The sequence below is a fragment of the Dendrobium catenatum genome, unplaced genomic scaffold, assembly GCF_001605985.2.
Source record: "Dendrobium catenatum unplaced genomic scaffold, ASM160598v2 fragScaff_scaffold_716, whole genome shotgun sequence".
Lineage (NCBI taxonomy): Eukaryota > Viridiplantae > Streptophyta > Magnoliopsida > Asparagales > Orchidaceae > Dendrobium > Dendrobium catenatum.
This window is the reverse complement of record NW_021319178.1, coordinates 20437392-20462156: the sequence shown is the minus strand read 5'-3', so window position 1 is coordinate 20462156 and position 24765 is coordinate 20437392. Positions and strand designations below refer to the sequence as shown.

General features: G+C 36.4%; 3 protein-coding genes across 6 annotated transcripts in view; 2 read left to right on the top strand and 1 right to left on the bottom strand.

Annotated features, from left to right (window-relative positions):
* Positions 1 to 2098: 2098 nt before the first annotated feature.
* On the bottom strand, positions 2099 to 2764 carry LOC110097222 (UPF0481 protein At3g47200-like). The gene is made up of 2 exons (XM_020823484.1): positions 2692 to 2764; positions 2099 to 2589 (listed from the first exon to the last, which is right to left on the bottom strand). The coding sequence occupies exons 1-2, from the start codon at positions 2762 to 2764 to the stop codon at positions 2099 to 2101; spliced, it is 564 nt and encodes a 187-aa protein (XP_020679143.1).
* Positions 2765 to 5908: 3144 nt separating this feature from the next.
* LOC110097229 (equilibrative nucleotide transporter 3-like) lies at positions 5909 to 8944 on the top strand. The gene is made up of 9 exons (XM_020823493.2): positions 5909 to 5973; positions 6059 to 6163; positions 6672 to 6827; positions 6936 to 7079; positions 7183 to 7288; positions 7425 to 7600; positions 7716 to 7876; positions 8156 to 8414; positions 8626 to 8944. Exons 1-9 carry the CDS (start codon positions 5932 to 5934, stop codon positions 8731 to 8733), a joined length of 1257 nt encoding a protein of 418 aa, XP_020679152.1. The 5' UTR covers positions 5909 to 5931; the 3' UTR covers positions 8734 to 8944.
* A 3314-nt stretch (positions 8945 to 12258) lies between these two features.
* The window catches only part of LOC110097228, a 38505-nt gene continuing 25998 nt past the window's right edge, over positions 12259 to 24765 (top strand). For 2 of the 4 annotated variants that reach the window (XR_003701230.1, XM_020823490.2), the window contains exons 1-2: positions 12259 to 14122; positions 14196 to 14335. Coding sequence is in view for 1 of the 4 variants with exons in the window: in XM_020823490.2 (XP_020679149.1) it covers positions 12398 to 14122; positions 14196 to 14335 (1865 nt within the window). In the remaining 3 variants the exon portion in view is untranslated. The remainder of the gene's footprint in view (positions 14123 to 14195; positions 14336 to 24765) is intronic. The other 2 variants (XR_003701232.1, XR_003701231.1) reach the window with 2 other exon arrangements.

Here is a 24765-nt window from a genome sequence, read left to right as displayed (position 1 = left end):
TGATCGATAGTTGATTTTTTAGACTTCCTTTTCACGCTGCCTCCTATACCAGATGAAGGTAGCGGTTTCTTTGTTGTTCCAGTAGAATTTTCTATAACTTGCATCTCAGACCACTCAGTATCCATTGATCCATCTGCACCAACATCCATAAATTGTGGGGGTTCATCATCGCTTAAATGTATTTGTTGAAAGTGGAGTTTGAGAGTTTCCAGATTTCGCCCACTTTCCAGTTGCATGTCAAATACCACATACTATCTCCAACTCTACATAATTTGCAATTGCAATATTTAAATAAGCAGTATCCTTGGGAAAAGCCTGTAAGAAATAAAGAAAAAACTCTTAATCGTAAAAAAAATATCAATTTAAATGATGTGATTAAAATAATATTTGAATATGTGATGCATATTCTTCTTGACCCATGACAATCATTTTCTTTGTTTCATCCCAAGATACACCTGATTTTTTTTTAACTCCTGAATGTGATTTTACACACTTCTTCGATGCCTTATTTGGTTCTTGCATTGCTCACCTGTCACCTCTATTCCAAACTTCTCTTTTATTTTTTGGGCTGCACCTTGATAAACAGTCCTTGAATCCTTGTGCACTTCACATATTTGCATTTACAAATTCCATCATTATTTGAAGCAATCTAGTTATCCATTCAATGTTTAAGCTCCATAAAAAATTTTCCTCTTTGCTTTCGAATTACCGTTCATCTCTGTTTGTGACGAATTCATTCTTCCCTTACATAAAATAGGATAAATACATGTATCTCCTAAAAAGGACTGAATGTATGAATGACAATGTATATTTATTTGGCAAAAAAAATATCAATTTAAAGTTTTTTTAGTGCATTTCACAAACATGCCTTAGCAAACAATTTATAGTTCACATGACAAGCATTAACAAAACTACAACTTAAGTAGTTCACAAAAGAATCAAATAATAATAAGCACATCATTCTGTAATCAATGACAAGAAAGATAAAAGTCACATGTAAATTTAAAAAAAGTAAAGAAACAAATCTAACATCCATCATTTTGCATGCGAGTCCACATGAATTGAACAATTTCATCTCTTTTATCTAGCCATTCTCGCAAATCATCTACAACTGCTTGATCTCTTCTTCTACAGTGACTCATTCTAGCCCATTCATCCTCAGATTGAATGAACTCATCGCCACCTTATGTAATTATCCAATTATGCAGTATGCAACAGACAATCACAATTTTAACTTGAGTTTGTAGAGGAAAGTAGGGTTCACATTTTATAATTGTGAAACGGTTTTGGGACATTAAGTTTAAGGACGACGTCCTGTACATTACACGTCTTTTTATCCACGACGGGACCAAATCCTTCTTCCTTAATCTCATAACCTTTGAGCAGTGCCCCATTCATCCTCAGATTGAATGAACTCATCGCCACCTTCTGTAATTATCCAATTATGCAGTATGCAACAGACAATCACAATTTTAACTTGAGTTTGTAGAGGAAAGTAGGGTTCACATTTTATAATTGTGAAACGGTTTTGGGACATTAAGTTTAAGGACGACGTCCTGTATATCACCCGCCTTTTTATCCACGACGGGACCAAATCCCTCTTCCTTAATCTCATAACCTTCGAGCAGTGCCTTGGAGTGCGGCAATCACATAACCTCATACCTTACCTTTATGAATAACCTCATTAACTCGGAGGTGGATGTCGGATACTTGTATGACAATGAAATTATTGAAAATTGGCTCGGGAGCGATGGGGAGGTGGCCGATATGTTTAACTGGCATTGCCAGGAGGTAGTGTCCGACATTAATGATTGCTACTTGTCGGAGCTATCAGAGCAGGTGAATCGTTACTATAACAATAAATGGAATATTTGGAGAACCAGCTTTAACCATAAGTACTTTAGTAATTCATGGACTTTCATCTCTTTGATGGTTGCTGTTGCCCTGCTTTTGCTTACTGCTTTACAGACGTTCTATACTGTTTATCCCTATTACAAGCCAAAGTAGCAACTTTTGCTCTCCGATGGCTTATATTAAGACATTTATTTATAATTAACTAATAAAAGTCTTAATAGAAGCCATCGGAGAGCAAAAGTTGCTACTTTGGCTTGTAATAGGGATAAACAGTATAGAACATCTGTAAAGCAGTAAGCAAAAGTAGGACAACATCAACCATCAAAGAGATGAAAGCCCATGAATTACTAAAGTACTTATGGTTAAAGCTGGCTCTCAAAGTATTCCATTTATTGTTATAGTAGCGATTCATCTGCTCCGGTAGCTCTGACAAGTAGCAATCATTAATGTTGGACACTACCTCCTGGCAACGCCAGTTAAACATATCGGCCATCTCCCCATCGCTCCCGAGCCAATTTTCGATAATTTCATTGTCATGCAAGTATCCGACATCCACCTCCGAGTTAATGAGGTTATTCATAAAGGTAAGGTATGAGGTTATGTGATTGCCGCACTCCAAATGACACTGCTCGAAGACTATGAGAATTAGGAAGAGGGATTTGGTCTCGTCGTGGATAAAAAGGTGGGGGATGTACAGGACGCCGTCCTTGAACTTAATGTCCCGAAACTGGACGCCTAGAAAGATATGTGTCACGTTGTATATTCCGTTGAGGATCATAATTTTTTTTTCTTCTCAAATCTTCTGCGATAGTACACATAATGTACTAATTGCAATACAAATCACTTTCATTGCATCATTATTTTTTTCAATTTCACGGAGTTCAGCAACATCTTCTAATGACTGAACCATCTTTGTAACTACAAAATTCAACTTAAAGCAAAAAATATATAATTAAATCATCCAATTTCAACATAGACATGAAAAATAAAAATATGGTAGGATGTAGATTAAGTTATTGCAAATGAAATACAATAACAAAAAAGGATAACTGATGGAGAAGGAAAATGAATAATTTTAGTAAATCAAACAATTAAAAGCATCCATTTACATATCTTAGTTTTCTGTTCTACCAAAGCATTTTTTAGGTGAAAGATATAGATTTATGGCTTGCTAATTAGATGCACATTTTGTAACTGGTCAAGTGAGTTAAATTCATAATATGAAGCAAAGGAATGGAGTATCATGATTCTCTTAATTTACTACTTATTGAAGACCTATTGATGAAATTCGTCGATTTTAGAATGTCAAAATTCAATGAAATGCCCAGGATCTTGCATTAGAATAAAATGATATTTAATCTATGCCTGCAACTCGGGTACTCGTACTTACAAGGATATGTCAAACTTTGCATATTTTTTCTAAAAGAAAATTAGATGTTTAGTTTCCATGAGATTTCTTAATTAAGAGAAGATAAGTCTAATGAAGCTGATCCATTTTGCTAATATTTTTATCATTCCTTCTCACTGAAAGCAGGCTGTTGTTTGTAAATTTTATAAGTTAGACACTATGCATTAAAAGAAATTTCATATTACAAAGTGCACATTTATAATCTACCAATTATGATTACATAATTACACACCATTTTCAATTATGAAAAATGTAATTTGAAGCATTAGTACTATGTTTGTATTTTATTAAAATGCTATATTTTTAAAATTAGGATAATCAACACTTATAAGCTTCAAATGAATGCCCATAATTGAAGGGCATGGTAAAATTAATTTTTATATGCATTCAAATGTTGAGCAATGAAAATAAAATAACTTAAGAAATGTCATGTTATGTAGAATACGTTGGCAATGATATTTTTATGAGAACCTATACGGATAAGATAACAAAGGTGGCTCAAATGAAGACAAAATGATCCTCAAGCTGATATGTTTGTAATGATTTGTATAAATAGAGCAACAAATGTAAGCCCATATAGAGGCAAAAAAGCCTTCAAATTGATATGTTTATAATGACATATACAGATAAAGTGACAAAAAAGATAAGCTCAAATAAATATGATTGCTTGATCATCCCTTCAACACCATATTCAATGGCATCAAATCCTAGCTTTGCTATCTTCAATTCTTTATAAAGAATGACACCATCCGTTAAAAGGTATATAGATCTAGAATGGCTTTCAAAGCGGTAACAAGTTTCAGTTATCTACCAGTTTAATCATTAGGGGCAACAATAAATCTCCTTCAACTCCTGTAAATAACCATTTAGGAGATAATATAAGGAACATATTCTTAACTTCTACTTAAAATCCACATACACCACCACCTTATACATCAAATTCTTTTTAATGTAGTCCAAATTTTATGTTCAAAATTTGCTAATATCAGCAACAGTTAAGTTGCCGACTTAATAGTAGAGCGAAGATTCAACAACTTTGCCAACATTTCAAAACTGCTTACTAGACAATTTCAGTACTTCAATTTGTTTTACAAGATTAGTAAAATAATAATAGTCTATGACTAATTTTGTGAAACTTAAATCAATGGTAATAAAACAACAACAAGAAGCAATTATCCCATTTTGTGAAGCCATGAGACTAGTAAAAATTCTCCAAAAAGCTTTATCAGAAAAAAAGGGAGAAGATTGTAAGGAAGTTGAACAGTAAAGCTTCAGTTCTGAACCAAACATTACAGCAAGTTCAAAAACCTTGATTTTCATCTATTGGAGAAATCGACAGAGAAGAAGAGAGAGTTACCTTACTTAACAAATCTGGATTTGGCCGAACAAGCGCGAAAGGGATAAATTTACCTTCAGAAATTGCGAGCTCCCGTCCTTACTTCCGATGGAAATGACGCAACTTCCGATCAAACAAGCAAAGGGAACGTGGTCGAAGGAGCAAAGTCGAACAAGAACAAAGGAGCCCTAGAAGCCTCTCGTGCAATCTTACACCTCGTGCGAAGCAATGAAGCCGAACAGCAACGACGATGATGCGAACTCGAGCTCCCGTCCTTACTTCCGATGAAAATGGCGCAACTTCCGATCAAACAGGCAAAGGGAACGTCGTCGCGCACGAAATCTGAGAAGAACGAAAGAGACAAAGAAGCCTCTCGTGCAATCTTACAACACCTGCGAAGCAATGAAGCCGAACAGCAACGACACCAAGTAAATCTTCGTCGAGCGAATTTATAACCCGCTCGATATGAGCGGGTTTCTAATTCCCGCAAAACAGTCCCCGTATTACAGGCCTAATGCATCGGATGATTTCCTTTTGTTCCGCTCAAAATTAACCAAACAGCCGAATTTAGTAAATATATGTATTTGTTTTACTTTACCCTCCTAATTCGGGCAATCAAACAGGGCTTCAATCTCTTTTTTTCATAGGACCCAAGGTGTGATAGTTTTTACCAACTTTTTTGATTGATGAGGAATCAAATGAAGAAATAGTTCTTTTAGCTGTTTAATTTATGAGAAATTATTTGATTCTTTTTATTAGGAGGATATATGTGAGTTACAATGATAATCCAACAAAATTTTCTTCCCGTTTTTCATTGATGCTGGATGGGAATTGTTTATTAAAATGTATCGAAATTTTGCAGGTTAATCTAATTACTTGTGCATTTCATTGAAACGAAACACAATATGAAATTATGGAGTAAAAAGAATTTACATCCCCCCATCCCTTCAAACCAAAATCCCTTAATTAACTAAAATAATGTCTTCTTGTCTTTTGAATTTGAGCGTTGTTTAATGCTTCGGTTTTCCTCTGACTTGAGGTGCATTTTCATCTTTGTGAATGCTATTTACGGTTCAACTTTCCTTTTCGATGTTTTCAACTACTATATTCCATCTTACTTAGGAGCAACTTATCAGTTATATAAGTTTTGATGTTGTCGGCCTGTCTATTTCTGAAAGCTCAGCTGTACATTTAGTTTCATTTTTGAATAAACTTGCAATCTCCTGTTTGATGGGTTTGTTCTAATAACCTTTCCGAACTACTCTGTCAATATACTTGCGTCTAAACTTTTGTTTCTCAATACATGTAAAGGAGAAGGTGAAGCAGAGTAATCATGGTTTATGATACTGAAAATGAGGAAGCAGTACCGAAAAAGGTTATTTCTGTATGCCTGATTTTCATTTTCTTCCATGTTGTGTCACTTGAGTCATTGAGTGATTAAATGATTTCTGGTTGCACAGGGGAGATTTGCTGCTATTGTTGTTTGCTGGTTCCTAGGAAATGGCTCTCTCATCTCATGGAATAGCATGCTAACAATTGTAGACTATTATGCTGAAGTATTCCCGGTATGCTCCTCTATGAACTCTGACCTGTTGTTTAGTAGTTTGTTTTCATTATGTTGTGTAAAATGAAAGCTGATTTTAATTGGATAACTATATGTATTTTAATAAGTAACTTTTTTTTAATCCTGAACTACATGATATATCCCCAGCGATGGATATGATCTTTTGTAAATTCGGTTTTATTTAGCCTTCAAATAGAAAAAAATGGATAAATTGATTAGTGAAAAAAGACATTAACTTGTGCCATGAATTTTCTTCCGGTGTTTTGAAATAGTTTTGCTTATGACTTTTCGTTCATATATACTCTGGGTTCAGCATTTTGGAATGAATTAATGGGTCCATTTGAAAAATAGTGCAAGCAAGGTTCTCTTAATGGACTAGTAGAATAGTAACTTCATTTTCATTACTGATGTTTTCCACATCATATCTTGTAGGTTCTTATGACTTAACCCTCCAGAAAAAAAAAAATATTTGCTAAACTAATATCTCGATGTTTTTCTTAAAATTTCAGAGGTACCATCCTACAAGAATACTTACGCTAGTTTATCAGCCTTTTGCTTTCGTGACTATTGCAATACTCACATATCATGAAGCAAAGCTCAATACCAGAATGAGGAACATATTTGGCTACATCCTCTTTTTCATAAGCTCGTTTCTATTAATCATTGTAAGTGAAGCATCTACGTGCAAGTTCTCTTGAAATTTCATCACATAACCCGTCTGTTTTTTGCCTTAATTAAATAAAATTTGATCGATGCGCTCACTCATATTTCAGTTAGATTTGGCAACATCTGGAAAAGGAGGCGTTGGAGCATTCGTAGGCATATGCCTTATTAGTGCAGCTTTTGGTGTTGCTGATGCTAATGTCCAAGGAGGCATGGTTGGTGATTTGGCCCTTATGCAACCAGAGTTTATTCAGGTAATTCATTCATGGCCTGTCACGTTTCATCGACTTCCAGGAATCTTTGTATTCAATTTTCTTGCCTTTCTTTTCTTTTCTTTGTCATCTTGTGAATTCACAGTCATTCATGGCTGGTTTGGCTGCTTCTGGAGCTTTAACATCTGCTTTGAGGCTGATTACAAAGGCAGGTTTTGAACACAGTCATGATGGTCTTCGAAAGGGAGCGAGTACGTAAAATCCGTTTATTATCAACAGAATAAGTTCTCGCCAATTCAGTCTTTTGTTATCTTGTCTCATCTAGCTTGGAAAACAAAATGAGATTATTTCATGGCTAATTTTGGAATTTGGATTGCTTTCTTGCAGTGATGTTCTTTGCAGTGTCATCCTTTTTAGAGCTGCTATGTGTTCTACTTTATGCGTACATCTTTCCGAAGCTACCAATTGTCAAGTATTATCGATCCAAGGCAGCTTCGGAAGGATCAAAGACGGTTTCTGCTGACCTAGCAGCTGCTGGCGTCCAATTGCAGATTAAACAAGAGGTCAGTATTTCCATGTATTTTAGCTTATTTTTTCTTCTTTTAATTCCTAAATTCAGTTTTTGATGGTATTGTTATAAAGCTCCATAAACAAATAGATTTTTTCTACTAAATACAGGCAGAAGAAGACCCAAAGCAATACGAACGCTTGACCATTAGACAGCTGCTAATGCAGAACTTGGATTATGAAATTGGCTTGTATCTTATTTATGTTCTGACACTGTCAATTTTCCCTGGCTTTTTGTCTGAGGATACTGGAAATCATGCCCTGGGATCATGGTAAGCTTCTGTTTTCCATCTTTCAATAGCCAGAGGAAGTACTTGGCAGCATTTTCTTACACACAAAAATGCATTTTACTTGGGCTTGTGTTTTTCTTGATGACAAAACGGCCTTATATTATGCTTAGATAACTTCATCATCATTCACATCTCACCTTAATATGCTCTATCTTAAGTATCTTGAGCCATAAATGTTGTCATCCTATATTATTACATTCTTTCTAGTGCATCTATTTTCTCATTTTACTATTCAATTAAAGATATATTGTCACTATTCAGGTATGTTCTTGTCTTGATTGCAATGTATAATGTGCTGGACCTTATTGGAAGATACACACCTCTGATAAAATGTCTTCGAATAGAATCACGGAAAGGCCTTATGATTGCTATTATTTCGCGTTTCCTATTCATCCCTGCATTTTATTTCACTGCAAAATATGGAGGGCAAGGTTGGATGATCATGTTAACATCGTTGTTAGGGCTCACTAATGGTCATCTCACTGTTTGTGTTCTAACCGAAGCACCCAAGGGATACAAGGTAAATGTAACTATGAAAATATTTGCATTCAACTGTTAATTTATGCTTTGTTTAAGACGGCTTTTTTACTACTTTTTAAAGCAGCTTTTTAGTATAAATTTTTTTAATTTTTATACTTAAAAGTTGCTTCATAAGCAATAAGAAAGGCGTCCCTAACGAACCCTTAGTTAAAATCTTGCATCATGGAGTGATAATGAGCTTTCTCATGCAGGGACCGGAGGCAAATGCTTTGGGAAATGTGCTGGTTATGTTTCTTTTGGGTGGTATTTTTTCAGGTGTTTCGTTAGATTGGTTATGGCTCATTGGAAAAGGCTGGTGAGGTGGTTGAGGTCATAGAAATCTGATAAATATTTTTTCTATTTGTAACTACTGTCATTTGTATTAGGGGAAAAAATTAAAGATTTCTGGTATGATTCTACATCCTCGTGAAAATGGGCAATTTCACGAGCAATATATTGATTCTGAATGACCGAACTGGTGATGCTGTATGAAAGCAGTGCTTGTCTGAAATTTAAGAAAAATCAGTATGTTTTTTTTTTCTTAAGTGAAAAGGATTGATTTTTGTGTATGTTTTGATAGTCATCCTCTCTGATGCCTTGTTGGGAATTTCTGATTCAGTTTTCATTCTCATTGTCTATTATTTATTTTTTTACCTCACTCTCCATTGCATGGGAAGATAGTCCCAGAGAATCTCTGTTGTCATGCAAAATGTTACTTCTGATACTTCTGGGGGCATTAGCCTACATTTGCAAATCTACTTCAACATAGTTAATAATTGCATCGGACGTAATAATTACTCGTCGATAAGAGGCACAGATGAAGAAGGCAATGCTGGTGAATTTTCAACATAGGTTGGACGATCCATCAAGTTTTTAGTCAGCCATTAATTTTCTTGATTCTACTATATGGTGTGAATGATAAAAATATGGTCAAAGAGTTAAATGGATGGAAGAGATCCAAAAGTAAATGACATTATGTATTATATATACATAATAATAAGTAATACAACTTATAATTTTACACACTTAGATCTAAGGTAAGGTAGTTGAAGTTACATAATTATTGTTGGACTTGTGCTTTAGAATATTCAAGAAGATAGCTCAGATTTTAATGCTTCAACTTTGTATGAAGATCCAGCTCAAATAGATAAAAATATGTGTTTTGCACCTCTTTTTGTATGAGGCTCTTCTTTGATAATAATAAGTAATACAACACATAATTTTACACACTTAGATCCAGGGGCGGATCCAGCTTCTTTTTTTAGGGTGGGCAAAAAAAATTTTTTTGGTAGGGGATGGGCAAAAATGATTAGGATTGATAAAATTAGGGTAAAAAATTTTTTTAAGAGGGGGCAAAATATGCAAAATACCCAAAAAAATATCCTATAAAATTTTTTTAAAAAAAATTTGAGGGTGGGTATATGCCCCCCCTCACTACTATGGGGATCCGCCCATACTTAGATCTAAGGTAAGGTAGTTGAAGTTACATAATTATTGTTCAACTTGTGCTTTAGAATATTCAAGAAGATAGCTCAGATTTTAATGCTTCAACTTTGTATGAAGATCCAGCTCAAATAGATAAAAATGTGTTTTGCACCTCTTTTTGTATGAGGCTCTTTTTTGCTTTACTCATATGTAACCTTCTTTTTCATATCTATATACGGGCAAAGCCCAAATTTTCCCAAAAAAAAAATTGAGGATTATTAAGTTATTGTTTATTTGATTATTGACTAATATGTGAAGTCAACATCAATAATCTATTAATTTATTTTTTGCATGTTTATATCCACTTGACTCTAACTATATAAAATAGCTAAAATTGAGAACACATCATAGTTCAAAACAAATAAAGTAAATAAATTAATAAATTATCCCTTGCTTAAGTAATAAATTATAATAACTCATATTTTGGCATACAATAGTCAAAGAATATTTCATGAGTCACTATAAGTCCATTTTATAAATCGTCTTTACCTTAACATATAAATTGATGTGCTCTAATTATAGTATTTTTTTCCTAATTCTATAGACTTTGTAGATATTTAATTGTAATTCCTTAAAAAATTGATGCATGTTGGGATAAGTAGATTTTCTGGGTTTGTTAGAAGTCTATTTTGTTAACTAATTTCATAAGGGTCATCTAGACATGTTAAAATATTTTATGAATATTTTTCTATAATTTTTAAAACTATTATTTTGAAGTTATAAAATAATTAATAAGGATTTTATGCAAAAATAGAATAATTGACATAATTACATATCTTTCCTAAAGATATATTTTTATAAGAAAATCCATTTTAAGATTATCAAAGTCCACTTCTTCCCCATTTCATTTTGAATACAAATCTGAATACGATCCTTTCGACCTCCATCTCCCGCCGAGTATGATCATTCCGACCACCGTCACTCGAATACAATCTTTTTGGCCTCCGTCGCCCTCCAACTTTTATCCTGCTGACCATACGGACATATCAATATTAATTCTTCCAATTTCCACCATTTAATGCATTCTATATGATATATATTTGAAGCTGAGGCCTTCCCTCCAATGAAGGTCCTCATTTGTAATCAACTGAAAATACTAGTGGATTTATTTAAACTAAGCTAGGCCCCGTGATTTTTTCCATTTTCAGGATTTTTCATGCCAAAATCTTGGTGTCTCTTATAAATATTTAATCATATATTTTTATCTGATTGTGTGCTGGATCTTCGTACGAAGCTAAGACATTAAACTTTATATTTCTCTACCGCCGTGAATATTCCATGACGCAACAAGGTTGGCTGGAGACATGCTATAATTAGATATTGAGAATTTTTGCATGAAAATTTTGAGAAAGGAAAAATATTGGGCCTAATCTAATTGAGATAATTTTAGTGGTATGAGTCATATATTATAAAAGATGCATTTTTCTATGATTTAGAGAAGATATTAATACAATGTAGTCAATATAAATTGTGAAATATTACTTTCATAATACAAGCATAAGAAACTTTGAAACTCTAATATTATCATTAATGGACATTTAATGATCTACTTGGTCAGCCAAAAAAGAAAAGGGTCTACTTGATCATTTTTCTATAGGAGAAAATACTAGCGACCAAGAAAATTGCTACGATTTGTCATCATTGAGAAGGCCAATGTCTATCATCGTCATTGAAGACGATGGCAACCTCTTTGTCATTGTTTTTCTCTCTTATAAGGAGAATGATTGAGCATATTTTTGAATATCTTTTGATAATAATTTGAATGCCTTAAGACTCCTCATGTTTTTACTATAGAAGCCAATTTTCACAATTAATATTTGCTACATTGTATTTATACATTATATAATTATAAAAAAGTGCATAATTTATAATATATAACTTACATTAATCAAGTTATTTAATTGACTCGTATCCCATGATTTTTTCCTTGATCTCTTAAATTGTTTCATGAAGCTTTCAAACATATTTTTAAATATTCTATTTAGGTTCAATTAGACTCATATCAGAACATTCTTTAATGATTAAGTTTATCTCATCAAAATGATCATTTCTAAATTAAATTTGCCAAAATGAAATTAGGATGATATGAATATTTGAGTCTAACTAATTCGCTGGTGAGTTATCACTATATATTTAAAGGGAAAACTCATTTTGAAAAACCCAAATTTTATTTCGGTCAGACTAGATTAAATAAAATATGAATTTAATTAGTATACTAATTACTCTCTACATAAGAGCAGAGGATGGGTGCATTGACCGCAACTTATAATTCTCCCGACTATGTGGACGAGTTGTAGAAGAATTTATTAAGGTAAAGTAATAGCTAAATAAGCTTATTACAAAAAAAACAAGTAGGAAATCTTCTATAGGCCGTCTGTAAGAAATTTCGGAACAGAGTGCTAATCTCACTTCTCTCTCGTCTATTCTCGTAGTGTGATCTCTGTCTCCCTTTTCTTCCGTGCTGCATAAGGAAATAGAACACGGTTGTCGTTGCAAGTAATGGGTAAAAGGTTGTTTTCCGGCAAGGTGAGTTCTTTACCGGACAATCTCCGGTGCCGACGATCCGATGGCCGGCAATGGCGGTGCCCGCAGCCGGCCAAATCTGGTCTCAGCTTCTGTGAGTACCATTACCAGCAGTTACGCCGTAACCAGGATAACATCAAGAACAACAATGTGGTGGCTGCCGCAGCCGCCGAGCCCGAACGGAGGCTTCTTTTTGCGGCCGATCCGCCACTGTCGGAAAAGAGACGGCGGAGGCGAATAAGGAAGGATCCGGCGGCGGCGGCGCCGATCTTGTTGGAGAAGATGGATGAAGGAGATCTAAAGAGAAAATCTTCTGACCTGAAGCTGAATGGGAGCCTGTCCTCGCCGGATAAATTTCAGCATCATCAATTCGACGACCGAGAATGGCAGTGCTCGCAGCCATCTATGCCTTTTCTCAGCTTCGGCGGTCGCCGCCACGTACGCTGCAAACAGCCAAACGAAGAGAATAACAAGGTAATTGAACCAAAGCCCAAGCGGAGTCCTCGCCTTGTTGCCGATCCGACGCCGTCGATAAATCGTCGACGGCGGCGGCGGGTGAAGGGGGGAACTAGGGCAGAGGAGTCGATGAAGATCTCGGAGCGGGAAGAGATTACGTGTGACATGGAGGCTGCTGAACCTGCAGTGACGAGGGACCTTTCGATTCCAGATGCGTTCCGGTGCCGGCGTTCCGATGGCCGGAAATGGCGGTGCACGCAGCCGGCCATTCCTGGTCTTGGCTTTTGCGAGCATCACCAGATGCGCTGCAAACAGACCTACAACAAGAACACAATGGTAAAGGTCGCGAAGTCCGATCGGGGATTTCAGTTTCCCGTCAATCCACGGCATTCGACAAAGCAGATGCAGCGAAGTCAGATGGGGGAGCAGCTTGTGGAGGATCTAATGAGGATGGAGCAAAATAAGCAGGGCTTGAAGGCAGTGGAGCTGGCCACGATTGAACTAAGTTTGCACGATAAAGAACTGTTGTGCTGCAAAGAGGACAACAGCAAAAATGGCGAGGCGGAGCAAAGGGAGATGGAAGCTGAGACCGCCGAGTATTCCACTCCAGAAGAAATGGAGGCCGTCGAGCCGGCTACGCCGGCCCAAAATCTTTGTGACAACGACCAGCATTGCTGCAAAGAGGACAACAACAGATACAAGGAGGCGGCCACCAAGCCCAATTGTAGGTTGTACTTCACCGGAGATCCGCAACCTTCTATGAAAGACCTCTCTCTACCGGATCACCTACGGTGTCGGCGATCCGACGGTCGAAAATGGCGGTGTCCTCAACTGTCTGTGCCTAGTGTTGGCTTCTGTGAGTATCATTACCTCCAGTTGCGACGCAACCAGGGTAAAAGGAAGAACTCCAAGTTGGCTTCAGGGGCTAAACGCAAGCGGGAGTTGCGCCTTGCCACTAATCAGTCTCTAGCTAGGAAGCAGCGGCCTCAGCGGATGAACTGGGGGCTGCCGGGGGAAGAGCAGATGAGGACAAAGCAGAAAGAGGAGAGAGATGAAGGGATGGAGGCCACCAATGTAGAGGTCACGAGGGACCTTCCCAATGGTGTGATGGCGATCTCGCCAGCGCCTGTGAGTGTTCCGGCTAATGCATCTCCTTGGCTCCATTGGAAGATCGGGTCTGATGAAGGGTATTTGTTTGAGCGGCGTTTCCGATCGAAGAATGCTGAGCTGGTGCCATTGGTAAAGGTTGGCGTGGCACCCTGGCTGTCTTTCTTGCTAAAAGGTTCTTTTTTTCAAAATTTTCTTGTTTTGTGGGCAGAAGCTTCCTTTTTCCAGAAGTGTGATAGGTCGCAGAAAGAAGGTTTGTCATCGTTGCAGGGCCAGGGAGAATAAAGATGAGCGCAGGATCTGTTGTTTTAATTGCCATGAGTTCTTCTGCTCAACCTGCATTGAGACTTGGTCAGGTTCCATTCACTGTCTATATTGTCATATTCACCACTTTGCAATCCTGGATATGAAGTTGTCAATTTTATTCAGTCATTATTTTTCAATTGTAATCATCACCGGATTCTTTCATGGTAAAATTGGGTTTTCCTTCTTGTTACTTTTTGGAAATCGAACCAGTTTTGAAGATCAATTTCAATTGCCTTGCCTCTTTTGATCTAACATTAATCAAGTAGAAGGTAGGCGTAGAATTTTTTATGTGAAAAATCAGAGAAGGAAATCACCACCGAGGATTGTCTAGTTGAACAAATTGCGCTTACATGAAGAAGTTATATGATGCCACCCATCTCAATAATTGGAGAAGGCAACAACAGAATGCAGAAAAAAGGGTTGTTGTAGTTGTTGTCAATGGTTATGGTGATCGGTGAGAATTCAAATTGCCCCATTTTTTTCATCCAAATAAACATTATTTTTTACTAAAAAATAGTCAAAGAGCCACACTAAATGAAGCCTAAATTGATTTAACCTCTAGATGAAATTTGCTTAGCTATTTAGCTCAAATAGGATCTATTTGAAAGATTCGCTTGGATGTATAACTGCCAAGATAAGAGATCCTCTTGTGATCATAATTGTTCATTATGAAAATCTATTCTACTAAAACCAAAGAGAAAATAAATAAAAGAAAATCATTCATCATAAAGATATGGTTGTTTTTCATAAAGAATAGATCATTTGAGGACTTATTAATGCTGATTAAAAATAACCAACCACTGGTCCACTAAAGGGAATAATAATGGAAGACAATGATTGGGATCTCATTATAATGTATATAAGGATACTATGAAAGGAATAAAAAGGAGAGAAAGTCAGGAGATTTATGGAGAGGCTAGTTCTTTTTTCGAGGATTTTTTTTGCCTGCCCTCCAAATAATCATTTTTCTCATGCAAGTGAGAAATTTTATAATCATTTTCTTACCGAGAATAAAACCTCTTCCTAGGCTTACCAACCATAAATCTTGTGTTCCCATATTCCTATTTTTGCTTTCTTCGCTGCATCTCTCATAACTTGAAGTGCTTTGCTAGTTTCTTCATTTACTTTCTAAACTCCAAATTGTACATAGTTTGTCTTTCATATTTTGTTGCTTTCATTGAGAAATAAAGTCTGAACAAAAAGAGTCATGAGAGACAATCATTGTGATAAACTGAGAACTTCTTTTTTCCATTTAAAAAATGGAGATTTTCATTTTGTCTTTGGGAAAACATCTATTAGAGCTTCTGCGTTTGCAATATAAGAGTAATTAATTGTGCTAGGAAATAAGTTGATAGCATTAACTTATATATTTTAGGAGTAATAGGTCTTAAAGTAACACACCCAGAGTTCGAAGGCGGTATGCGTTGGCAACACGGGACTTGATAAAGGGATATAAAACACATTTTGTACTCACAAAGAAAATTTCATATGCAAATAATATAGATCCAACTTATGAGAGTAAATGACAAAAAATGAACATATATTTCATTTAATTACTAAAATTCATATTAAGAGATCATCAATGAAGTAGGAATAATAACTAATGAATAGAAACTTGAAAGAAATAATTGCAAAAATAAAACTATCCTAACTAAAACAAATACAAATAGACTATTACAAAAACTTAAAATATCAAAGGAGATCCTATTGTTGATAAGTCTGCTCCTGTGGTGACGGTCCACCAAATTTTGGAAGAATGTACTATGGAAAAAAATTAACAATGAGTAAATTTGAGAATTCAATCTAGCAATTAATTATTATCTATTTGAAGCATAAATAATAAGGATCTGGGGCATGCAACATGAAAATAGAAAGGGCATGAGTGTCTATGTACTCTTAGTAAAATCAAGTTATCATATTCTCAGGTTAAGGTAAGATGTCTATGCATAAATGAACATATCACATGTTCTATAACAAATTCTAGTATAGTGATGTTCATGATCAGTGTGTATAATTAACTATAATAAATGTCTATTCCATCACATTTATATGCAACCATATCTACATATCAAAATATGACTCATTAAACATTCATTATTTTCAATTTAGATTTGCTTACATATATATAGTAAATTTTATTAAAACACCTTAAAATTGGGAAGAAAAATACCAAGCTAAAAAAATCAAATGATGTCCTATAAAGTCATTACTCATCGACCAACTAACAAATATGTAGAAGTTTTCTACCGATCTATGCACAAATATATAGTTTTTATGCTTGTTGTAAGTTTTTAACATCTTTTTTATATTCAATATGACCATTTCTATTTTATAATAAAGTATGATTTGATGGAATATAATTTATTGTATTTAGTACGAGTAACATACATGAAAAATATCTTATATTACATTGAATATATTCAACATATAGGAGTTTATGCAATAATAAATTAAGATAAATCCATCTATACAATTGATTAATTTGTTATGAGCATAAAAAGATACCAATAAGCATATGCTTAGTGGATAACTGTAAAAGCAGGATTGACAATCTGGCCAATTATCAAAGAACCTACTATGTAAGCTAGATTATGTTCATAACAAAGAATGATACATTTATCCTATAATAAACAACAATTACTTATAATGAGTGGTATGAACTACTATTCTAGAAAGAAAACCAATTCATTAGGTCGGGTAGGTCTATTGTGGAAGCTATTTATTTGTTTGGAGGTTTGATGGAGAAATATAAAGAGAGCAATGAGGATTTACATATATTATTTATTGATTTAGAGAAAACATATAAAGTTTCAAGAGAAGTGCTCTAGAGAGATACAGGAAAAAAAGGAGTTAATAATGCTTATATTCAAGTCATTAAGGATATGTATATAAGAGTTGTTACTTGTATTTAAATATAAGGTAGTTTGACCAATATTTTTCTATTTTTGTTGGATTACATCAAAATGATAGACTGGCTGAGCCGGTCTATCCAATCAACCCGGCCCCAACAAGGGGGGCGATCAAGCTGGCAGGTGGAAGAGCCTTGTGGGCCCCACTAGTTTGGCCGGTGGGCACGGAGAGGGGGGTGCACAAAGAGGATTACTTCTACCTTTAATTACTTATCATAGAATATCAAAATTAGGAGGGAATTAGGAAGGTTTATTTGAGGAAAGAGCACCCCTCTTGGTAGCAGTCTATTACTCCTTTTTCAAGTGATTTGAATTCAAATTTGGGAGAGAATTTAGGGAAAGAGGTCTGATTTGAATTCAGATTTAGGAGAGAATTAGGAAGGTTTATTTAGGGAAAGATGATTGATTTGAATTTAGATTTGAAATGGAATTCTGAAGGTTTATTTATGATTAATTAGGTTGTTTTATTTTCATTAGGTGATTTTGTATTTTGGAGTTGTTCCTTGTGGGGCTTAGGGTTTGTGGAGAGCCGATCTACCTCTCAAATGGTAGATTACTTTTATCTTGGTTTGTTTTCTTGATATCAATAAAATTAGCCTATAATCTCATTCTTTCTCATTGATTTCTGTTGTTTTTTCTCTTCATTATTATTATTATTTGGTTGTGGAGATCATATTCCTATCAACTTAGTATCAGAGCACCTTTTTTTGGACTGATGGCAGCTAAGAAGGTTGATGCGTTGGAGGAGAGGCTTGATGGGGAAGCTGAAAATTTAAAATATAAATTCAGAGAGCGAATTTCAACAATTGAGGGTAGATTTTCGAATCTAAAGAGATAATGAAAATGTTGTTAGAGTTTTAAACCGAAACAACATCATTGAAGATAAGGGCATCATTGAGTGGACAAGGAAGAGGGAAAAATCCAAATATAGGGATGATGAGGGAGGATTGGGAGGTAGAAATTTTGTGGAAAGAAGAGAAGATGCCACCTTTGGAGCCACTTTCAAGGAGGGGAATGGGTGAAGGGTATTACCAACGAAGAAATTGGGATGGTGAAGATTGGAGAGCTGATTTAGGAGAGAGGGAAACATGGAGGGATCACAATACTCACTACACTGAAGGAGGAAGAAGCAATTGGGGCGGTAGCGATCTTAGGGTGAGAAAGTTGAAGATGTCAGTTTTGAGGGAGAAGATGCTCACGGATATTTTGCTGTAAAATAGAAGATTAAAAAGTTATCGCAACAGCTCTATGTCTAGAGGGGAAGGTTCTGTCTTGGTACAAGTGGAGAGACTTGCGAGATTCAATCCGATCATGCAGGGAGTTCAAAGACTATCTATTAGAACATTTCTACACTAGTCGGGAAGGAGTCTTTATGAACAGTTCTTTGCTCTAGTGCAGAAGGGGATTGTGATAGAGTACCAAAAGAAGTTCTTATACTTCTCAAGCCGATTGGGAAGGTTGTTAGAGACTGTGCTCTAGTGGAACTTTATGAAGGGGCTCAAGCCTGATATTCGAACAATTGTTTGAGTATTGAGACCATGTGGTTTAGGAGAGGCTATGGAGTTAGCCTAGCTAGTGGAGGATAAGAATTCCTTGGAGAGGAGTAGTCGTAACAGCAATTCGGGAGTCTCCTACTGCACAACAACTATATATGTCACCAAAGTTGCAGATAGTGCCTATTCAGAAGGAAGCCATGGGGGATAAAGGTTAGGGAGTACGACTAGGGGGAACTTCAAGAGATTGATTGAGTAAAAAATTTTGGAGAAGAGGACAAAGCGTTTATGCTTTAGGTGTGATGATAAGTTTTCTTCGGGCCATCCTTGTAAGGACTATTCATTACAGGTCCTAATAGTTTGCGATAAGGAGGAAGATGCTGCAGAGGAGGCAGTAGAGGAGGAAGATGATCACCTGGAATTATATGTTGCAAAGGTATTCCTTAACTCAGTGGTTGGGTTCACATCGAATTACACCATGAAGGTTAAGGGAAATATCAGACATCATGAGGTGGCAGTACTATTGGATAGTAGAATTACCCACAACTTCATTTCCAACAAGATTATGGATCAGTTAGGATTGAAATTAGTGGACACGGGGGGCTTTGAGGTTATGCTAGGGACAAGAAAAGTAGATAGTAGAGAAATTTGCAAAGGGGTGATCCTAATCCTGCAAGATTCAATATTAGAAGATTTTTTGTCATTGGATTTGGGGAGCACATATGTGATACTGGGAATGAAGTGGTTGCAAAAGTTGGGGAAGACCAGAATTGATTGGAAGACTCTAACGATGGAGTTCAAGGTTGAGGGGAGGAGAGTGGTTATTAGAGGGGATCCTAGCCTTTCAAAACTATGATTTCACTCAAAACTATGGTGAGGGCAGTCCAGGATGGAGTGAGATTTTTTGTGGAGTTGTAGAGTTTAGAAAGAGAAGAAGATGGGGAAAAGATAAAAGCACCAGATATGGTTCAACCACTTCTACAATAGTATCGAGAGGTGTTCCAGCCAATTCAGGGGTTGCTTCCTCATCGGGAGCACAAGCATGCTATCAATATTGTTACTTAATATTGACCAGTGATTGGCTATTAAGGTGATGTAGCATTCATTGGATCTCCCTCATCACCATTCATGAGTAGTTTGATGTGTATATTTGTATTCACAAATGACCTTCATATCTGACATGTCATCTTTCATCATTTGTAGTGAATAGTGTCGTTGCATGTGCTTTGAATTCATTCCACTGCTCACAGAATTGAATGTACATGTTTATGTTACAGTGTTGCTAATGACATAAGCATCTGACATTTATTGCATATCTTTCATTCAATCTTTGGTCATTGCTTGCATGTATCCGTCATTCCATGTGTATATTTTTCATGAGTCTCTCCTTCACAAATCCTCCATTGATTTATGTTCACAACCACATGCTGGCAGTTGCATTCTCTTATTCGCATGATAATTCTTTAGTACTGATTGAGACCCCCATATCATTGATCACAAGCGGGTAAGTGCATTCACTTGAATGCTACTATTAGAGAGTGGGGAACTACTGCACTTATTGCATGTTAGTTGCTGTTGTTCATGAGCCGGTCATCGTATATTCTACTATTGTTTGCATTATAGTCAATGTGATGACTCCTCAATATCATATTGCTGCATTCTCCAATTGATTTTTACTTGTAGTCAACACATTGGGTATTTGATGGGTCTTATACGGCAGATTGTAAGAGCTCGTAAGTGGATCATTATATATGCAATAGATTCATGTTCATGCTTGTAGGTGTAGTATGCCTTTTCATACATATATTGATTGCATATTTCGTATTATCTCCTCAAAGCGACTCTTTTCATTGGCGTAGTTTTCATGAATAGAACGCAATCTCTATCGAAAGTTTCATAGATTTGCGATTCCACTTTCAGTTATAATCATTTGATTGCTATTATCCAAGGAGTTCCATGTCAAAGTACAAGCCTCTTTATTTGTTTACATATGGCTTGAATGAAATCTCTTACTCATCATTTGAATTCAAATCAAAATAAAAATTCTTTAACATTTTGAAGTCCTTCATTGCTCATTTGTTTCAAATTATGTTCAAATCAATGCCAAATTTGATTTCAAACTTAATGAATTGTGTTTAGGTTCATTCAAGTTCTATGTCTTTTGTGTTCATTCGAGTCTACTTTCAAAAGTCCTTGCTTGAGTCAAACTCAAGTTCTATGTCCCTTGCAGTCTTTTGAGTTCAATCAAGTTCAAGCCTTGTCAGCTTAATGTTCAAATCGAGTCCTTGCTTGAGTTCAAACTCATTTGTGTTCAAGTCTTATATTATTTTTCTCGAATTTTAGTTCAAGATTCATTTCAAATTCAAGCTTATTTGGATTCAATCTTGAGTTCATTTAAGTCATTTGTTGCAAGTCCAAGTTCATTTTTTTTGTTCAAGTTCTTGTTCTATTTCAGACAATATTTCGGCAGCCTCCTGACGTCTCCCCCGTTTAGGAGAAAAATCAAGAGGCAACCTTCCCCTCGCCGCTACTTGAGCACTTCAGGTAGGTGTCAAATGACACCGCGGTTGTATTTTTTTTTTTAAATCCCGCCCGCTACATGAGTGTTTAAGGGTTCCGAGCACATTTTTAAAAGAGCACAATTTTTCCCCCCTTTGCACTACATAAGTGTTTGTGGGTACTTATTATTATTTTTTTAATCCCCCTCGTCGCAAGGCGTCGGTTTCCCTCTCTACTATGCTACGTGAGTGCGTAGGGGATTTGTCGGCTCGTCGCTAGTATTGAAGAAGGATTTTTTTAGGTCGTAGCAAGCGTCGCGCCGGTTTCCCTCCCTACTACGCTACGTGAGCACGTAGGGGGTTTGCCGGCTCGTTGCAAAGCCACGAGAGAAGAATTTAAGGTTAGAACTTTATACCTTTGTGGCCGGGCCGACGATGACGACAAAATGCACAAAGACCAACACTCATTTTCATTTTTTTTGTACAATCTCCCCTTTTTTCGTATCTCTTTTTTTTTACAATAACAACAACAACAATAAAAACTAAATTAATAATAATTATTATTATTAGATAATAATAATTGCCATTAATTTTTAATAATAACTTTTATAATGTCCAACTAACCATATTAAAATGAACACAAAAAGCTTAGAAAATTTCTACCTTAGTGTTGGGTAGAGTATGCTGAGTGGACTGAGTTGAGTGGGTTGAGTGAGCTGAGTTGGGCTTTATGTAAATGGATATATGAGGAGGTGATGGGTTGAGTTCGGCTAGGGCTCGGTTAGATCAACCGAGATGGAGGCTACGACTTTAGGAGAGGTCGGGTAGGAGAACAAGGAAGGGATTCAGCTATAGCAAGGTATGGGAACTTCTCCTCTCTCTCTCTCTCTCTCTCTCTCTCTCTCTCTCTCGGCTTGGGTGAGAAGCCGACACAGGTAGAGGCTCGACGGGTTGAGGGCTAGGATCGGAGGTTTAGGATTGAAGTTTGGCGGCTAGGGAAGGAGATCAGATAGTTATGGGTGCTGGTTTGGCTTCGGCTAGAGCTGGGGGTTGGAGGTCTGCGGTTTGAAGATGTGGAGAAGAGGTCGGTTGTAGGTAAGGGTCAAGTGTGGATTGGAGGTTGAAATGCTTGAGGGGTTTGCGACACAGTGACGAGAGGAAGAAAGCTACAGGAGGTCTCGGTGGTTGCTTGGATTCGGAAGAGGGCGATGGGGGCTTCAGAGGAGCTGGAGGTCGGAGACTCAGAAAGCCCGAAGGCTTCATCTGTCTGGTATTTAACGATGAGAAAAGCGTCTAGTTGGCACACGATTTGGGTAGTTTTTCCGGGAAGGGATGCGAGTCTAGTGGCGTCGGTGCTGAGCAGTGTCAGGTACGCATGATTTCTGGGATTACATGGATTTTTTATTTGATTTCCTGGCTATCTTTTTGTCTTATGGCTGATGGTCAACAGTAGGATAATTGTTATAGTTGAAGTAGACAGTACTAGTATTTGTAAGTAAACATTTTTCCTCATGGGATCGATACTCTACTTTATCATTATATTACTTGATTCGGCACGTATTCTTGCTTTATATTAAGTGGTATTTTTATAATTTTTATATCAAAGAAAACCTAAGCATTGTTTAGGATTGATAGAGCCCTAAATTATTTTTACAATTCTTTAGGTTACTCCCCCACCCCCATTTCACTGCGATTCACCACCTTCATTTGGCCGTCTCAAATGGGGGTGGTAAGCTCTACTTCGCTTTAGGATAGCCCCGTGCATCTTGAATAACTCCTTTCAGAAAACTGATCAACTAACTCAAAAAGTCCTTGTCCCGATAAGACACACTGGCCTCGGGTATGCCATGCAAACGGACCACCTCTTTAATGAACGCAATTGCCATCGACACCGTGGTGTGTGGGTGGCTTAAGGGAATGAAATGAACATATTTGCTTAATTTGTCCACCACTACTTGAATCATAGTGAACCCTTTTGTTATAGGCAATCCCTCAATGAAGTCTATAGTCGCCTCTTCCCACACCTTGGGTAATGCTAAAGGTTATAAATGAACACATGGAGCCATAACCAAGTATTTATGTCTCTGACACACATCACAACTGGCCTCCAACTCTTCTACATCCTTTCGTGTGCCCACTCAATATAGCTCCGCTACCAGTAATTAATGTCTTATGAACTTCTGAATCTTCCCAAAATGGAGCGTAGGTTGCCGCGTGATACTAATGTTTCTCAAAATCAATTTGGATTCATGCCGGGTAGGTCTACTATGGAAGCCATACATTTATTGAGAGGTTTGATGGAATAATATAGAGAGAATAAGGAGGATCTACATATAATATTTATTGATTTAGAGAAAGCATTTAATAAAGTTCCAAGAGAAGTGCTATGAAGAGTTATTGAAAAGAAATGAGTTAATAATGCTTATATTCAAATCATTAAAGATATGTATGCAGGAGATATTACTTGTGTTCAAACACAAGATGGTTTGACCAAGTATTTTCCTATTTCGGTTGGATTACACCAAGGATCAGCCTTAAGTCCATATCTTTTTGCTTTAGTCATGAATGTTCTCACTAGACATTTGCAAGAGGATGTACCTTGGTGTATGCTTTTTGCTGATGATATTTTTCTTGTTGATAAGACTAGAGAGGGAGTTGAAGATAAACTTGAATTATGGATGTCAACTTTAGAGTCTAAAGGTTTTCGCTTGAGTAGATTTAAAATTGAATATATGGAGTGTAATTTTAGTAGCAATGGACCTAGTGATGGGATTGTGACTTTGGGTGATCAAGTCATTAGTAAGAGTACACGTTTTAGATATCTTAGATCTATTGTTCAGAGTGATGGTGAAATTGATGGAGATATTATCAGCATAATTCAAGTTGGATGGTTGAAGTGGCGGAATGCATCGGGCTTACTGTGCGATAGATTAGTCCCCCTCAAACTTAAGGGAAAATCTATAAGATGGTGGTGAGACCTGCAATGCTTTATGGTGCTGAATGTTGGCCATTAAAAGAGAAGCATAATACTAAGTTAAGTTTGGCAGAGATGAGGATGCTTAGTTGGATGAGTGGCTTGACCCTTAGAGATAGGATACGAAATGAGCATATACGTGAAAATGTTGGAGTAGCTCTAGTGGAAGATAAGATTAGAGAGAGTCGCCTTAGATGGTTTGGTCACATTAAACGGAGGCCTTTCGATGACCCGGTTAGGAAAGTTGAGGTATTAAATTTCACTTATGTTAAGAAAGGTAGAGTTAGACCTAAAAAGACTTGGTTCGAAAATATTAGAAATGATTTTTCTTTATTAGATTTAAATGAGAATTTGACTTTTAACCGGACATAATGGCGAAAAAGGATTCATGTGCCGACCGCACGTAGTGGGACAAAGGCTTGTTGTTGTTGTTGTTGTTGTTGAACTTATGAATATTCCCCAATAGGTCTGCCATGAAACTCCTGCAATAAGCAATGTTTAAAATTGCGCAATTGGGTATTGAAGCATTTTTCATTCATGAGGTGAGGCGTAAGCCTCAAGGCGTTTTGAGGCGTAAGCTTGAAAATTAGAATATTGCGTA

Excerpts from the sequence above, each read along its gene's own strand:
- LOC110097222 (XM_020823484.1), bottom strand. The coding sequence starts at position 2,764 with ATGGTTCAGTCATTAGAAGATGTTGCTGAACTCCGTGAAATTGAAAAA. Across the intron at positions 2,590-2,691 it reads TGATGCAATGAAAGTGATTT|GCGTCCAGTTTCGGGACATT; the intron begins GTATTGCAATTA and ends ATATCTTTCTAG.
- LOC110097229 (XM_020823493.2), top strand. The coding sequence starts at position 5,932 with ATGGTTTATGATACTGAAAATGAGGAAGCAGTACCGAAAAAG. Across the intron at positions 7,289-7,424 it reads TGGTCTTCGAAAGGGAGCGA|TGATGTTCTTTGCAGTGTCA; the intron begins GTACGTAAAATC and ends GCTTTCTTGCAG. Across the intron at positions 7,601-7,715 it reads AATTGCAGATTAAACAAGAG|GCAGAAGAAGACCCAAAGCA; the intron begins GTCAGTATTTCC and ends TACTAAATACAG.